Source organism: Pleurodeles waltl, chromosome 9, assembly GCF_031143425.1.
Source record: "Pleurodeles waltl isolate 20211129_DDA chromosome 9, aPleWal1.hap1.20221129, whole genome shotgun sequence".
NCBI classification, from domain to species: domain Eukaryota; kingdom Metazoa; phylum Chordata; class Amphibia; order Caudata; family Salamandridae; genus Pleurodeles; species Pleurodeles waltl.
This window is the reverse complement of record NC_090448.1, coordinates 893,631,731-893,650,681: the sequence shown is the minus strand read 5'-3', so window position 1 is coordinate 893,650,681 and position 18,951 is coordinate 893,631,731. Positions and strand designations below refer to the sequence as shown.

General features: G+C 40.8%; 1 protein-coding gene across 2 annotated transcripts in view; it reads right to left on the bottom strand.

Annotated features, from left to right (window-relative positions):
• Nucleotides 1–18,951, bottom strand: part of OTUB2 (OTU deubiquitinase, ubiquitin aldehyde binding 2) — an 82,673-nt gene that overhangs the window by 19,057 nt on the left and 44,665 nt on the right. For both annotated transcript variants that reach the window (XM_069208234.1, XM_069208235.1), the window contains one exon: nucleotides 4,523–4,607. In XM_069208234.1, the coding sequence (XP_069064335.1) occupies nucleotides 4,523–4,607 (85 nt within the window). The remainder of the gene's footprint in view (nucleotides 1–4,522; nucleotides 4,608–18,951) is intronic.

Genomic DNA, 18,951 nt, shown 5'->3' with positions numbered 1-18,951 from the left:
GTATACACCTGATTTAATTCCTTCTTCTGAATCTATTGCACAGTATCCACCTCACATTCAAAAGAACATGATTCCTCTATTGATCTTTTTCCTTTCAAAGATTAGATTACTAGTCACTAGAATCTAAATGCTATTAATTTGATCAAGAATAGGAAATCTCCTGGTCCCTATGGTTTTTCAGTTGCATTTTATCTTTGTGTTTCTAAATTCTTATTACCCAAAATAGTGAGATGATTTCCACTTTTTTTTTATAAATAGCAAATATACAGGGGGAACGTTTCCAGAACTCTTAATCTGTCCTATCCCCAAGTACAGAAAGGATCTTAAATTGTGTAAAAAAATATAGACCCATATCTCTGTTTACCTTAGATTATCAAACCTTTGCAAAGCTTGATGCTCTCCGTCTTGATCCATTACTACTTAAAATGATCGGACCACAGCAAATGGGGTTTGTTAAGGGTAGCCATACATCAGACAACAAAAGAGTTTTTTTCATGTATTAAGCAACTCTAATAAATATAAACACTCCTTACCTGCTATTTCCTTTGATGCTAAAAAAAAGCACCGATCACATGGGCTGGTCTTTCATTTTTCTCTTAAATGGTTTGGTTTTTGCCCTAATTTTCTAAATCTGATTTCTCATTTGTATTTTTCCCATACGACTGCTATATTTGTCAGTGGTTTAGTGTCCTCTTCCTTTCCACTATATAGGGGAGTAAGAGAAGGTTGCCATCTTTAACTGCTGCTCTTTATTCTCCTTGGGACCTTTCTTACTCAAAATAAGTCGAAACTCTGCTATTCAGCGATTTCAATACTGTGAGAAATAAGTAAAATTGGTTGTATATGGTGATGATATTTTACTGTTTCTATCTAATCTGACCTTATCCCTACCTGTGTTTATAACAGAATTAGAAAGTATTGCTACTGTTTAGGGATATGAACTTAATTCGGATAAATTTGAAATCCTTCCTCTTAATAAATTTTGCTTTAAACATGAATTTGCATGTACCAACTATGCCCTTCAAAAAATTAAATAACTAGGACTTTGGTTTGCAAATAACATCAAAGATACAATTTCTTTGAATTTAAATTCAGTACATGCTAAATTTGCATCTTTAACATCTAAGTGGCATCTATTGTTTTCCATTACGGTGGTGCAAACTGGATTTGATTAAATGATGCTCATAACTAATATTTTGTTTACTTTATCTACTTTATCTAGCATTCCCGTGCAAATCCGTTATCATTATTTAAAATTCAAATACTCTATTGTATCAATATTTTTATGCATAATATAAGACCATGGATGTCACTTATTAAATTAAAAAGACCTAAAGAGTTAGGTGGAGTTAATTTTCTATAGTTTTCTTATCATACTGTTTTCTTTTGAACCAGTCCGAGTATTTACTTCGGATGACATGTTTGACAATCCTTCTTTATGGACAGAAGTTAAACTTTATTTTACATTACCATTCTCATTGAATTTTTATCATTCACTGAAAGAACTCTCTCCTTGTCTGTTTGCATTCTTAAATAAATTTGCAGACTGTTGCGTCCAGTTTTCGATATTAATTTTCCTAAAAATTATAGATTTTTAAAATTCTCATTATGGTATAATAAATTAATTAAGATTAAGGATAGAACAATTTTTTGGAAATCTTGAAGAAACAAAGGCCTCTCATGGGTTAAACAACTTGTTCAGAACGATACGTTGATTTCCTTCCAACATGTACAATTACTTTTTAAATTTAAAAATTCCTCATTCTTCCAATCAGAAGTGTACTTCAATAATAGATTCTAGCTCACAAGCACTATTGATTCTCCCCTCTACTAACATGGTGGATGCTCTAACATCACAACCTTTCTATCTCCAATTATCATCTTGTTGAGCTTCCATACTTTACAGAGCCCTTATTGCATCCAGTGGCTCGAGAGACAAGACAGGAATTGAACTCTAGAAGGAAAGAGGTTTTAAGGTTTTGTGGTCAACAAACTTCTGGAATAAAATTTGGATTAAAATACATAAATCCTCTAGAGTAGCAAACATTACCCAAACATTACTTGTTATATATAACAGACTATTGGTAATACATATTTTTATTATATAAAATTAATCTTTCCATTCTACCCATCCCTTGAATTCAGGGCTTGTAAATCTTTGTCTGCTGTTTTTCTTCATAATATATTCTCCTGCCTACGCACATATCAATTATGGTTGAAAGGGTGGAGACAAATTAATGATATTTTTCACACCAATGTTTCCTTTTCCTACTCAGATTTATTGTTAGGTATCTTATTAGAAGACTGGAAATGTTCTTCTTATACTGCTGATATTATTGACCTTTGATTGGCTGTCACTTTTCAAATAGTAACTAAAAACTGGTAAGATGAATTCACTATCTCATGTCAAACATGGTGGCATGATGTATGTTACAATGAGAGACTGGACAGCGCTTATGTTAATGCTTTGGCTTTAGCAATACAAAGAGACGCAATTTGGACACCTGTTATAAATTTCATAGACTCATCTTCTCAACCCCCTACTAATCACCACCCATCACCTGAACAATTTAACAAAGCTCCTTGAATGGTATTTCAAATTACATCTCCCCTTGTAATTATAGTTATTCATTGTGTTTCAATGTAATGCTTTTGGCTATGTAGTAATTTAAGTTACTTACAGATGGCCAATGTGCTTCTTTTTTCTTGATTTGTGTGATAAACTTATACACTTACGTTTTTTACTACTCTACTTATTCCTCTTTTTGATTTCCTTCTATCTTTCAGGACGATATATTGTTCTATTGTCATTCATTTATATTTAATTGGTAGATAAACCAATTTTTTTTATGATGACTTCTTTTGTCGTGCTTTTTTCTTCCAATAAATTCTATTTAAAACTTAAAAAATGAAGTAAGCCCTTGGGACTTTGGATCAACCCAACCAATGCGATATGATGAGCTACCTAGAACTAAACATTGGAAGAAATCACTATTCTTCAGAGCAAAGAAATCAAATCATGGAAGGTCAAACAGGAGAGAAATTTCAGACAGAAACAATAATTGACTGAGAAGAGCAATACATGGCTCAAGTGATGCCTGCTTACTTTTTTCCTTCCCAGTACATATGTTCAAGTCAGTGACTGTGGCTGTTTCCCCATCTGTGGACAAATTACCTGAGCTCAGTTCAACTGGCGTTGAGACCGTGTCCTGCCCAGATAGTTTAGATATGCCTTTAGGACTTGACTGTAAAAAATCTGAAGCACCGAGAATTCTAATACCCTATTTCAAGATTTCCAAATATACTTGAAAAGACTGAGAACCCAGATCCAAGTCATTCCAACTATTGACCCTTGTCAGAACTATAGGACACCCTGTAGCAAAACCAGTCCTTGTAGACAGCTGATCTGGTACCAGACACCAAATGAGTGCATCCCAAATGACACAGGTAAGGGGGACCAGTATAATGTAATTTCTAACAAATGGGTTTTCACTGTATTAGAAATGCCACACCAGGCCATCCTTTTTAACTGTGATGTGAATCAAACTACTACCTCTGTGAAGGCTGCAATATGGCCTGGGATTTGAAGTTACTGACAAGTATATTGTTGGGTGCAGAGAATCCATACACCCTGTAGTGTCAAAACTATCAAAGATACCAGAGGCTACGGCAGTTAGAAGGGAAGAACCCAGAAGTCCTAAAGATCTATCCTGAAATTAATCTTGGGTGCAAGAAGGAGAACTGATGTAAAGACAGGATATGTTCTGGAAAAATGATCAAACTTATGCAATGAAGAAGTGAAGTCTTACAAGGATAATACCTTTCCACATTGCTGTCTCTCTAAATTGTAGACACCTTTTTCACTTCTCGCTTTTTTCAAAACAAAAATAATGGAGTAAGATCAATACCTAAAGTTGCTAGTGAGCACCACAGATACTGCTCTTTTTTTATCGATGTCTGGATAGTGTTCAGAAAGATCTGACTCCTGGCTGCACACTTTAGTAATGTGATGAAATCAAACTATATGTACGTGGGTTTAGAAATCTTATATAAAAGTCGTATGCAAGATACGTTGTTTTGTGGTGATGCTACTTAGTGATTAAAGAAGTTATCATTAAGTCTCCTCATAGTATGTTTGTTTCAAGTCAATAAAAAAGGTAGGGAAAGCAAGCCGACTGGGAATAACTATCATCTGAGACCCCTGCCTTCAGTACAGTTTGCTACAAAAATAAACATGGAAATTTTGAATATGGGAGCTGAATAGGGCATGAATGTTGGTGACAATAAAATTAACGTTTTACCATTCTCACAAAAAGAGAACATAATTATTACTGTTAAAGTTTGATGGTCCAAGACTGAATTATGGCTTTTCAACCAGGCACATATTAGTAAAAAAAAAAAAAAAAAAAGTCAATATATGAGGGGAGGAAAATACATTAATATTCAGTTTTTTGTTTCATAAAAGACAGAAACACATTCATAAAATCATTTTAAAAAGTATAGTTTAGCAGGGCTTACTCACATGATTAAAAACGTTTCTAAATTCATGATCTTCAAATCCTGCTGATGTGAGCTCATATTTGCTTTGCAACACAATGTCTTTGAACCTAAAAAAGTATACATATATATCTAAAAATACAAAAATACTTTCTATGATTGTTAAAGAAATATAAAGATCACTATGATCTATAAATCATACAGAAATTAAAATTGCATCAGCAGTAAAATGATATATAGGCCTAATGTACAAAAGAGGTTGAACACAGAACAACTTATGTGTTGTGCTGTAACCTGCCTTTGTACACGTGGTGCAAAGGATCTACAAAAGCCCTAGTGCGATAAAGGGATAGGTTACAAAAATGTGTACATCTCCCGTCATATTAATGTTAAGGGGATGGAAATCAGTTTGCAACTCCTTCAGACCTCTTCTGAATGCTGCGTTGAGGCTTGCATGAGACAAAAGACCTCCATATGTGCATTCTCAAAATGCAAACTTTTTTCTGCTTGCAGCCCCTATCTCTTGAAGGGACAATGTCTGTACCAAAAACCAGCACTTGACAATGGCATCTGGTTTGCACTGTAATGTATGCCTCTATTACTGTAAAGTAAACAAAGGGTGGCATCATTATTCCATGCGTGTAAAAAAGAATGATGAAGGGGCTGCCTGGAGCAATATGGTCTGCCCCTGTATTGATGACATCAGCGTTCACAACAGACAAAAAATTATATTTTGTGAAGGCATTGCTGGGAGCGTGCATTGGTCCCCAGGACCAATGTTTGCTCCTCCCCAATACCTAAGCTCACGGTTACAATATGGAAGCGGTCCCTCAATGACAGCTTCCACTTTGCAATTCCAACACAACCTCCTTTAGAGAAGCAGTATGGTATGATTGGCTTATAACTGCAGTTGTGGTCACAAAGCATTGATACATGTCATTGCGATTCGTAAAGAGAGTTATGTCATTTTCATGTCTCTTCTTCCCTCCAAAGCATAACATGATGCAAAGTGCACTCCACACAATGTAGACATTTCTGGCTCGCAAACTGTCTTTGGTACTTTGTGGCTAGTGGTTTTGAGGCCTGTGGTCCTGGCTTTGCTACTGCAAAACATATAGTACATGAGGCACATAGTTCCTTTAACAAATATATAAACAAAATGGGACTCTAATCATGCCTGGCTACACTATTCTGCTATTATTTTATTCCTTTGCTAAGCATGCCAGTGTGCATACATACATCAATCTATCCATTAGGTATGGTGCTAAGTGTGCATCAAGGCATCATGCGGCTTCACAACAGACGAATCTTGTCTCTAAGAAAAGAAATTTTGAGTCATTCCATCCAATCAGAAAAAATATTTTCCAATTAAAGTTTACATTCCTTAAGGTTAGATTTGTGCTGGAAAAAAAGTACAAGTCAGGGCTCGCAGACTTTTTATCTGATAAAAGGGGTGTCTTATTTCAACAGCAACTGTCACTGAACACTTTTCTAAACATTTAAAAATGTTTGTTTGCTTCCAATGTCGCTGCACCAATTTATTTTAAAATAGTTAGCTTTCACACTCTCACTCACGTTCTCGGTTTTATCACATCTAAAAGCATTACATTTATATAGAGTTGTTAAAAAGTAGAAACCAAACAAGAAAGAGATCACTTTAAAATAAAAAATAGGTTTATATTTTTTTTTTTTAAACTGATATTCCTCTAGAAAGTGTTAAAATCTAGCTAAGAAAGGTTTTAAAAGTTGATATGGGATAATAAAAATTAATGTGAAATATAACAAAAAATTGCATATTTACGTATACCTTTTTAACAAACAATTTTAAATAATATCCATACAATAGTGTTAATAAAATGAACAACACGTTGATCTTTTAAATTCCTTTTTATGATGTTTCGAATCAAAGTGGGAATAGGCAAGCACAGGGTGTGGAATATAACTCCCAGTCATAGAATCCTTTGACGATTTTTGAGGTAATGCGAATCCACTTAAAAAGCAGAAATGTGTTCTTGAGAATTGCAGCGGGACAGAAATGGGAACTTTGTTCTACCCCCTTACAGCTGATTAATAGAAAAGTAGTGGTAAATATTTTGATAACTTGTGGCAAATAAACGTGGGAGCAAATATCGTGGTCTTATTTCTCTGTACAACTTTAAAAGGTATGCTGCATAAAACAGTGGATAACACCATATAATGAGCAGAAAAGAAAAACCCAGGAGAAGCAAAAATAGTGAAGAAATGGCAAGCAACAGGGGCAGCAACAGGGGCAGGGTGACAAATTCAATTCAATTCAAAGAAGCTTTATTGCGGCTACAAGAGCCAAAAAAGCGCGAGCAGTAATAAATACAAGTAAATGCACGTAATAAAATAAAATTGCAGGTAAATATGGTGATAAAAGGGAGTAAAACATAAATAAAAATTAAAATGGAATAAAAATGAGATAGAATAAAATGGAATAAAATTAGATGAAATGAAATGAAATGCACTGTGCAGGATGTTGGGACAGTCTTATTTGGAGTCTTTGTCCAGGAGAGTTTTCCCTCTAATAAGCCAACTAGCTCCGAGGAATTTGGCGATAGCGATCACTAGCGTTGGCCTGGTGTCTGATCTAAGGATTCGCAGAGCTAGCGCAGAGCAGCGTGCTCCCAGTAGTCTGCATGCCGGGGCCAGCCATTTCCTACGGGGGGCAGTATACGCAGGGCATGCAAAAAGGAGGTGAGGGAGATTCTCGACGGGGGCTTTGCAAGCAGGGCATGCGGTGGATTCGTTGCGTGACCAGCTGCTGGTGAAAAGACTTAATGGGAGTGTTCCAATGCGGAGCTGGAAGTACAGTTTCCTTTCCCTTGGGACCGTGATTAGGTCCCAAAAAGATTCGTACTTGCATGACTCTTTTAGGTTGGCAAAGTCACAAGATAATGTAGTGTGGAGTGCAGCCCGAGTGTCTTCGTTGTTGGCCATTTGCCAGTAAAGTTTCTTTAGTTCGCTTTTCGAGGGAAAGACTGACGCGGCTGGTGAGTTCCAGAGATCATCGAGCCCGATAGAGTGAAGTAAATCCTTGATGGATCGTAGCCAGGGGATTCTGTGCAGGTGGTCGGCTTTTAGGATGACCTGTAGAGCTTCGGTGAAGATGTCAAGTTCCGGAGTGGTCCAGAGACGCCGCCAGTACAGCAGAGGTCGCAGGCGGGCTTTGTGACCAATGCGTTTGATGCCGAGGTCCTTGAAAAGAGGGAACAGTGGGGTGCTTAGCGGAAGGGACACAAGGTTTCTTAAGAAATTGTTTTCAGCGATGGTTAGGTCTTGGGTTTTGGTATAACCCCAAAGTTCAGCCCCGTAGAGCGCTGAGGAAACTGCCTGGGCTTCGTATAACTGTAATGCTGGGCGAATTGGTTTTGTGTGTGAGAGGTGGAAATTTTTTAGTAGAGCCCCAGTTGTTTGTCTTAATTTAAGGGCTTGTTTTCCTATGTGTGGCTTCCAGGACATGTTGTCAGTGAGTGTTATGCCCAGGTAGCTGAAAATGCCCACCTTCTCGATTGAGGAGCCCTCTAAAGTAAATTTCCCTTTGAAGGATCTGTGGGGATTAAGGGTCATTAGTTTGGTTTTCGTTGCGTTGATTTCGAGTCCCTGGGATGAACAGAAATGCTCGAAGCACGCAAGGAGTTTCCTTAGACCACTAGGGGTCTTAGATATCAAAAGAGTGTCATCGGCAAAGAGTAAGACTGGGATTTTTTGTGTGCCAAGTGAAGGTGCGTCAGCCTGCAGTCTGAGGAGGGAGGGGACAATTTCGTTGATGTACAGGGAAAAGAGGGTCGGGGCAAGTACGCAACCTTGCCGCACACCCCTAGAGACGTGGATTCTATCGGTAAGTTGGCCCTTGTTGCCCCACCTGACTTGTGCGTAGTTGTCTTCGTGGAGTCGTATCAAAATGGCAAGGATGTGTTCCGGGATTCCCATCCGAGAGAGAGTGACCCACAGTTTGTTGCGAGGTACTAGGTCAAAGGCAGATTTGAGGTCCACGAAAGCTACATAAAGGCTGCCTTTATCAATGAACACTGTTTTCCAATATAATAATAGGAATCTGAGGGCTTGATCAGTGGTGGAAATCTTCTTTCGGAAACCGGCTTGGAGGGGGCTAAGGATATCGTGGTCAATTATCCATTCTTCTATCTTCCCTAGGAGGCAGTGGCAGAAGACTTTTTGGACACAGTCAATTAGACTAATGGGTCTATAGTTACAGGGAAGAGATCTGTCGCCCTTTTTAAAGATTGGAATAACAATGGCCGCTTTCCAAGAGTCGGGAATTGGCGCCCCAGATGCTATTGCGTTAGCTAGAATGGTGAGATATCTTGACCAGGATGCTAGGTCTGTTGAGAATAGGTCTGCTGGGACGCAGTCTGAACCAGGGGCCCTGCCGCGTTTTAGAGTGCTTAGAGAATAAGTAATATCACTTTGGGAGAACAACAGGGGTGCTGCGGTGGTTGGTGCTAATGAGTGAAGTAGGAGGGGACCCGTACAAACAGAGGTGGGGCTATCATGATCAGGGGAGTACAGACTACTAAAGTGGGCTATCCAGTCTCTTGGGGCAATATTGGTTGTGATGTCCAAACCACTGGTTTCTGGGCCTCGCGCTACCAGGGACCAGAACAGACTATAATTTCTCTTGCGCACAGCGTCGCTGAGTGCTATCCACCATTTGCTATCTTGATCACGCTTGGCTATGCATATTGCAGATTTATAGGACTTCCTAGCTACGCGGATGGCGATGGGGTCCTTGGATTTAATGGCTTGAACTAGGCGCTTGTTTAGGGACCGGCACGTTTTGTTGAACCAGCGGTGCCTGGCTTTGGGTCGTTTGTCGTCGTGGGCTGGGGAAGCTGAGAAGTGGTCCGCGATATCCCTGAAGCAGGAGGTGTGGATTGAGCTAATTTCCTGATGGGGTGTTGCAGAACCCGCCTCTAGGTCCCTTAGTGTGGATTTTAGGGTGTTGTTGGCAGCATTGATGAGTGCGGGCCGGGCCACAATATTGACCCATTTTAGGTGTCTTTTGTTGTTGGCCAGGTTAATACCCTCGGGTGCTACTGCTGCGGGGTTAGACGTGGCTGGGAGGTTACCTAGGGCTAATGTGTGGACAGAGAGAGGGTTGTGATCACTTTCGGTCCTTTCGATGATTGTCATATCGATGACTAGAGGCCATAATCTTATATCGAATAGGCAATAATCGATTCTGCTGGTGTGGTTCGTTTTGTTGTATGTGTGACTACCGTTGGTGTCTGAATTAGTTCTGCCATTTAGCGCCCTGAGTCCAAACTCCATGGTCAATGATTTAACCTGAATGGCAACTGACGTCCACCTTTTGATGGGTGGAATTGACAGGGCGGGGATAGACCAGGCTTGATCTTCCTCGCGGGTGGACCTGAGATCGTCCCAGTCAAGGGGTTCGAATGTGACGTTGAAGTCCCCAGCCACAATGGTTTTATGATGGCGGGGATAATTTTGTAAGAGGGCTACGAGGGCGCTGAGGGTTTTGGAGACTTGACCCCCCCTGACCCCTCGAGCGTAGATATTAAAGATGTTCACCACAGAGTCAGGCCCAAAGGACAGACGAAGGCCTAACAGGTCGGGAGAGGCGGTAGGTAGCTGTGATATATGGCAGCTAAGCGATGTTTTGATCCAGATGGTCAGACCCCCTGAGGGCCTGCCTCTCGTGCTGGCCACAGCGGGGATGTGGAAATTTGAGTAGCCTGTTCGGAAGAGTGGGTCGAGTGACCATGTTTCCTGTAGGAGACATATGTCATGTTCGTCAACAAATGAGGAGAAGGATGGAAGGGGAAGAATAGATTTCAGACCTGCCACGTTCCATGAGACAAGTCGTACCCCAGATTGTGACTGAGTTGTCCTGCCTAAATGCCCGGGGTTTGTGAAGTTGGCTGTCGGGGGTTGGTTTGGCAGATGTGGCTGAGGGAGCAGAGATGGGTTGATACCAATGTTTGCCCGTGAGGCTTGTGGTGGTTGGTGATGTTCCTCTGTTGGAACAGGCCTGGTCCTGATCAAGGAGATGCTTGCCGGCCTAGACAGCAGCTCTAGGTTTGGTGGGCAATGTGCCTGCAAGATGGGTGGAGCATCGTTGTCATGATTGCTCGGTGAGCCGGAAATGGTCGCCGTGTCATGGGTAGGGGGGTGAATACATGGACAGACAGTGGTGGGGTAAAAGGAGGATCTGGGGGTGATAGATGTTGGAAGGTTGCAAGGTTTGCCTGCATAGATTTTAGGTGGGGCTGTGAGTCAATCATGTTTACCAAGAGGGGATAGGTTTTCTGCCGAGTGATAACTCGGGCATTCCTCGTGGAGTGACAAATAACTCAAGCCTTATCCATATTCTTCTATCTTAGAAATATAGCTACTGACTTTCTATTGTGTGGCATTTTCTTGGGTGGAATGCTTGTTCCATTTAAAGAAAAATACACAGCTAACAATTCATCATGCCAGAGGCAAAAACCAATGGATCATTGATAGTTCTGAGAAAAAGGAACATATTATTAAGTACGAGTAATGGATGTTTATAATTGCCCAAATAATGTAAATGTAGCTACTATTTTGCAAAACGAAGGAAACTGTAAAACGTAGCACCCTTCCATGCGCCCCTACTTCCGCCACAAAACATTGCACTTAACATTCTACATATCACATATGTATTTACTAGCAGTCAAGTGTGTTCTTTTCACTTTAAACCCATTAATGGTGTCCAAATAGCTGCCAGATGAAGCCTATGTTCAGAAATCCAATGGGAGTTGGCTTTTCATACCGGAACATGAAGATGTGTTTTATGTATATTTGTGGGAAGGCACCACAACTTCTATTGTGAAATATGAGTGTAATACAGTGTCTGGTATTGAACTGCTGTCCGGAAGGGTTGGGGAGAGGAGGAGAGGAGGAAAGTGGTGGTGGTGGTGGTGGAAGTAAAGAGCTGAAAGGTGCCACAGTGCTGGAGGGTGCTAGTGCGGTGGCGTAGGAAGGAATCATGATGCTCTGAAGATGGCAATATTTAAAAAGTAAGGGTAGTGTGTTGGTGATGTATGGGTGGGATTGTGGGTGTTGTGTAAGTAGACGGAGGTAGGGGCTAATAGTACTTTCTTGGAGGGTATAAGTGTAAGTTTGTGGGTGAAGTATTACTGTGATCATTGACAATAGTATGGGGAAAGTGTTATAGCATGGTGTCAGGAATGGCACTGCAGAGCAAAGTTGTGGTAGTATCTCAAATGAACTAAAGCATATGTACTTATATATTTCTGGATGAGAAAAAGTCTTGTACTTGGATGATACCAAAATAAACATGAATATGGATCACTGATAGAATAGTGGAAATAAAAATATTGTGTGGACAGAATATGATGTCAAAATATTGAGGACCGAAATATCAAGAAGGTAAGTGCAAATAGCTAAGTATATATTTAGTATTCTTAAAGTCACATGTACGTGCCTTAAAAATAATATGTATATATATATATATATATATACACATACATATATATATATATATATATATATATATATATATATATATCAATCATCAAGGTATTTGTATGTGGAGTTATATATAGTAAAACGGCTTAGCTATGTAAACTTATCTTCACAATATTTTTGGACTCGATATGCTGGACACAATAATTTACATAGATATTTTTTTCTCTGATGTTTTATCTAACACTGAAAAATACAGGAAATCCACATGACTCTTTGCCACCAATCGACTACCCAAAGGAACTGAAATACGCCCCAACACCAGTAAGGTCCGTAATAAACAAAAATGTGAGTTGGGTTGTTGTGTAGCCATTTAAGTTATAGCTCCATGCACATTACTTTAACACACTAGGCCGCTGTGCACTTTAACCTAGATATATTTTATTCGGCTTCGCATTGTTATTTTAACAATAACCAGTTTTAAGGTCTTGTTTTATTTTCTTCTATCTAACTGTTTTTGCTTAGCCCGGCACTGTGTTCTCAAACAAGATATTCTTCATCACTTTGTGCTTCAGTCAAGGCTACAGTTTGGTACATTGCCGGTGAACGTGGTAGACGTTTAGTCTCCAACATTAGTAGAAAATACACAGCCTTACGTAGGGACATTTTCTTAGAACACGTTAAGAGGGAGATTCCAGCCAGGGAACCACGACTGTATGCTGATTGCTGAATGCTTCGCTGCAGATGCTAACGCAGACTACAGGCCTTTGCTCAGGTATGAGGGTTAATGTCCTCCCGGGGGAGCCTGAAAGGCAGAAATAGAGCTTAACATGTTGTGCTCAGATTATGACTTAGATAGGAAATAGTTCATAAATCCTAGTGACAATATGATAGCATTATTCGTATGCTACACTCTCCTCATCACCATTTTAATATTGTCATGTTGTGTCGTCCTGGTTATTGCAGCTCACGCTTTGCTATATAAAATGCAGTCGTTTTATTAAACCAGTCATTAAAACTTATACTGCTTCTTATTGTCATTTTTATATGAGACCGAAGTCAGAATGAGAGAACCGGATGCGACCTGAGTGACCACGACTTCCCTGAGAAACCTAAGATGTCATGCGCTCGGCTGCCCAATCATCCCTATCTTCTGGTAGAGATGGGGCACAGCTAGTTAGCTGGAGCAAAACCCGGATTTAGGGCGACAGGTGTGACCCACAGTGGGTCAGACTCAGTCTCCCACACCGTGGACGATCTTGCTGCTCAAAATCCAGTAGTCTCATTAGAATAATGAGAGCCTACGCGACAGGGTTAAACTCCAAACTCTTGTCCAGTCTGCAAATCACTGCAGTAGCAGAGATGTCAACTTTCAACTCATTATTTGTTGCATGTAAACCAGTAAATTTAACTAATAAAAGCTCTGGTTCTATCTAAAAGACCTACTGCAACATAGTCTACATATGTGCCCCAAAAAGGGCACATGTTTAGCCTATATGCATACATATGCAGACTATATAAAATTGTATAAAATCCCAAACTCTAAAGTATGCAAACTCCAACACTCCAAAGTATGTAAAACCAACGTACAAAACTCAATATGAGGAAACGTGGCTACATCACATCAGTTATAAACAAAGCTTCACTGTCTCCCACTGGAACAAAGGATAACATTGAAAGGTCTGAGGCTAGTTTTAAACTTCTACTGTCGTAAAAGGCCCAAGTACCTCTGAGACATGAACCCCCTCTACAACCATGACCATGAGCTTGTATAAAGCAAAGCAAATGTGTCCACCAGGGAAAAGGGAGCCCACTTCTAGAACTCGCTGAATCTCATTGGAATCCAACAGCTCCCATAACATGTTTCAAAAAAGCTTTGAAAACCAGGATTTTCAGAGAAACATTCAACTACTGATCAGACTCTTATCAAGACAACCCCCTATCCCTTATTTTTAAGGGCCCCTTTGGACATTTTAGATGTTCCCTTTTTATCTGTCCTCACTTGATCAGCATGCAAACTTGCTCCTACTCTCTTACAAATTCAATAACTGAAATTTCATGTGCTAATATTTTTCTGTGAAGTGGGCTTGGCAACATGTTAATGCATTACTGATCAACTTAATAAATGAGTAAATAAATATACTAAACCATTGAAATCAATAACCTACTAACATCCAGTAAACCCTGTGTTTCCTACTGGTAAAGTTAAAGGATACAAAAGAAAATGTGATTTATGATTAAACAATTCAGAGAGTGTGCTTTAATGTCAAGCCACAGCAATTAACAGCATGCAGTCCCTTTCTGTCACAACTCACCTCTGCACTACTCAAAGGTATTTAAATACATTTACATAAATTGTGTCTGTGTACTACTGAATGTTTTAGCATATTCAGCTGACTGTTAATGGTTCTCTGGAAAGATGTGGATGCACTGTAGTGGGGGCCTCTTTGCTGGCTACAGATGTGAGGTATTCTGTCAGTCATCAAGCACTTATTTCGTTTACTGGGACCATCTGGGTCAGTGCAGATGTATGAGGTGGGTGTTGTATACATAAGAATGGCTTGGGAGTGCATGATAAGACCCTTTTCTGTGACTAAATATGTTGTGGCTATTGCAGGAGGGCAGGAAGCACAACTTCGGCAAAGGCATGGGAGCAGTCGCCAACTGGATGAAAAACAGCTGCCTCAACGTGAACAAGACAGAAGTACTCATCATGGGCTCCCAACCAGACTCATGGAACGACTTCTGATGGCCACCCACCCTCGGAGGCCCGCCCACCCCCACGAAGCAAGACCGAAACCTCAGGATCATCCTGGACTCCAGACTCAACATGGACCGCCAAATCAGCTCAGTCACATCCACCTACTTCCGCACCCTCCGCCTCCTACACAAGACTTCAAAAGGATCCCCAATGAACATACAAAGAGCGTCACACATGCCCTCATCACCAGCAGACTGGACTACAGCAACACGCTCTATGCCGGGATAAACAAGAAACTCACCCGCAAACCACAGAACATCCAGAACGCCGCTGCCAGACTGATCCTCGACCTGCCCCGACACTGCCACATCTCTCAACACCTGCGCACACTTCACTGAATTCCAAAGGAGAAAAGAATTACCTTCAAGATCATCACCCACGCACACAAAGCCCTCCACAAAAGCCCTCCACAATACCAGGCCAGCCTACCTGAACAGGCGACTCAACTTCCACATACCCCACAGGACCCTACTTTCAGCCCAGCTCTCTCTCACCAAAGTACCCAGCACCAGGAAGAAAAAAAACGGGGGGACGCTCTTTCTCCCACCTTGCAGCCACAGACTGGAACGCCCTCCCGCTCCACCTCAGACTACCCCCCTCCTCAACAAAGGAGCTGAAGACATGGCTGTTTGAATAACCACCTCAATGATGGATGCTGTGTGTGCAGTTTTAACTGTAAATTCGACTTGGCAAGTGTACCCACTAAACCTTCCCTTTTCTTACATGTAAGACATCCCTAAGGTAGGCCCCAGGTAGCCCCAAGGGCAGGGTGCAGTGTATGGTTAAGGTAGGACAGATAGTAATGTGTTTTATATCCGGACAGTGAAATACTGCTAAATTCCTTTTTCACTGTTGCAAGGCCTGTCCCTCTCATAGGCTAGCATAGGGGCTACCTTTAAAAAAGATAAAAGTGTAGATTCCCTTTGGGAGCGGATAGACATGTGGAGTTTGGGGTCTCTGAGCTAACAATTTAAAAAGACATAAAAATACGTCTTTTAGTAAAGTTGATTTTAAGATTGGGTGTTTGAAAATGCCACTTTTAGAAAGTGAGCATTTTCTTGCTTAAACCATTTCTGTGACTCTGCCTATTTGTGGATTCCCTGTCTGGGTCAGTTTGACATTTGGGCTGGTAGCACCTCTCACTAGACAGTGACACAAACGGAGCTGTGGTGTAGTCTGCATTTCCTGATGAGCCATCTGTGCTAGGAAGAAGGGGAGGAGTGGTCACTCACACCTGAAAGGGCTGTGTCTGCCCTCACACAATGCAGTCTCCAACCCCCTGGTGGGTGTCTGAGGCCTGGCCTGGGCAAGGCAGGATTTCACAAACAAGAGAGACTTTTCTTTGAAGTAAGCCTACTTCAAAGGGAAAAATGGGTATAAGAAGGGCACCGAAAACCACAGACTTTAGAACACTTCTGGAAACCAAGAGGAACCTCTGCCTGGAGAAGAGCTGAAGAGCTGAGGAAGAAGAACTACCCTGCCTGTGACTGAGCTTTGTGGAGCTATTCTGCGGTTGCTGCTTCTGCCTGTACTAGAGGACAAAGACTGGATTTTGTGTGCCTTCCTTCTTGTGAAGAACTCTCCAAGAGCTTGAATTAGAGCTTGCTTCCTGTTGTTTGAAGTCTCAGGGACAGCAAAGAATTCTCTCTGCCAGCACCTGGAGCCTCCTGAGACTCCTACCCTGCCAAGTGGTGCCCTTCCAGTTCCTGGGACCCTGAAAGGAGAAGCTGGCAGACCAAGAGTGAGAAATCCATGCACCGAACGCCTTGCGGGGAAAAGATCGACCCCACTCCGATCCACGGCTAAAAAAGTGACGCGCCGCTGGCTTCGCGGCTGAAAATCGACGCTCGTCTGCAGCGCGACTGAAAGATTGGCGCACGCAGCTGGAGAAACGACGCGCAACATCGCTGACGGAGGCTGGTGAGATCGCAACCCGCACTGTGTCATTTTCAGATCATCGTGCGGCAGGATTTCCGATGCAAACATCGCTGGGCGTGTAAAAACAACGCAAAGCCTGCCCAGACCCGAGAGTGCGGTTCGAATTAACGTTCCGCTCTCCTGTGGAGAGAAGAAACGACGCACGCTGACTCGACTGAAGGAGAAACGGTGCAAGGTCTTGCTCGTGAGTGATATTGACGCTTTGCAAGCCCTTTTTGACGCACTCTCACCCTTGCGGGGTTATTTTTGACACACCCAGCGTGAGTGTTGGATTTAAAATTACATGAAGACTCTTTTTGCTTTTTATTTGATAACTTGACTTGTGTATTGTGGATTTTTGTCGTTTTGGTCTTGATTTGTTTAGATAAATATTCTCTATCTTTCTAAACCTGTGTTGTGTCATTTTGTAGTGTTTTCACTACGTTTCTGTTTGTGTTGGTACAAATACTTTACACCTAGCACTCTGAAGTTAAGCCAGCATGCTCGTGCCAAGCTATCAAGGGGGTGAGCGGGCGTTAGCTGAGGGTGATTCTTTTTTACCCTGACTAGAGTGAGGGTCCTTGCTTGGACAGGAGGTAACCTGACTGCCAACCAAAGACCCCATTTCTAACACTGACTAAATACAATGCAGGATATTATGTGTAAAACAGCTATTTTTGAAGATTCATATGCTTGTCCCATTGGTTCCAATTAGTAGCATTTTCTAGAAATAGATCTATTTTGACAGTCTACTCCACCACTCCCTATGGTGAGTTTTATTTTATGAGCTATTTTTAGATTCCACTCGACCCTTCAAGGGAGTGGACAAAGAAGAGGTGTTCTGTTCAGTTAGAAACTGAATTAGCAATTAAGATGCCTTTAAATCTTATTCTTGTCACATTTGCTCTGTGTTCAGAGACAGAGGTCAAAAGTCAGTTTGTCTTCTTGCAATGAAAATACTTTTCCTTGTGACTGCAGAGTTCCAGGATTTTGTAAGGTAAACTGTCTGACCTATGTGAAATGAAAGGCTTTTGGTATCAGGTTTTTCCTAACACACAACATTTACATAACTAAGTCAATTTTACAAACATTTCAAAATATATTTCAGTAGCTGCAAAAGACCATTTTTGTACTTCTGTGTGATTAAAAAAATATTTAAATAGGATGAAAAAAGTCATAACACTTTACTTGGTGATGTGCAAATGATAAATGTTTTCTGAAACCCAATTTTCACAGATTATTGTTAATACACTATATAGTTTTATCAGTAAAGCTGAATGTTAGTGGGAAGGTTTTTGGACATTTCTGGGAAACATGCTCTCTGTAAATGACAGTGCACTACCACATCATGCTTTAGTAATCTATTTATTAAAAGTGAGTGTCTAAACATAAATTGAGAAACACTTCTGCCCGATGGCAAAGCCATTAGTAAACTAAGAGGCAAGTCATGCATGGATAATGTGTACCCTATATGCGGGTTAGATTTATTATACATAGAGCAAATGTATAGTGTATTTAATCAAACAAAAGAGGATTTTTTATATCACAAATGCTGAGCTCACATATTTGAAGGGGCACTCATATGTGAGAAGGAAGAAAAAGGCGGCTGTAAAATACAATATTTGCCTAAGATCACACAATTTGAGACCCGTTTCCGGGTCAAGTACATTACAGTTAGGTCGAGTAGATTATTCAAGCTACTCAACCTGCAGGTCTAGAGACATTTTTATGAATTGTCGAGGCCTCAGCATGAAGAAAAGGCAATGGCAGAACCAATAGACTCAAAGATGAGACCTATTGGTGTTGCCAATGATTGCTGGATCTCGGCACAACACCAATGAGATTTTGAGAAAATCAGTTAATCTTCTCATGCATGAAAAATAAAAAATATGACGGTTGGCAAAAAATCCTATGACATTAAGAAAGCAGTTGCATGTCTTCGTACATCTGGAAGGAGAGAACATAATTTGCCACAATAAAACCAGAGAACATCTGTTATCACAAAAAACATCCAATTCAAAGGGGACAATGGCTTCTTTGGTGTGTGTGTGGCATAGTAAAGCATAGCTACAAATGGCAGGAGGTTCAACAAAGATGACAGGGAAGAATAAAAATAAAAGTATCGCCTCAATCACAGCACGATCAGCGGAAGTACAGCAATCAAGTTGAAGCAATCAGTATTTGGTCCATGGTCCATCAGAAAGAAGACGAGGTAAAGCCAGCACGTGCTGGCCCATTAGAGGGCAGCAATTAAGAGTGACAACACAAGCAAACTAATGTTAAGCAAAGGGTGGGCTGCAAGCCCTTTGTTGTATACA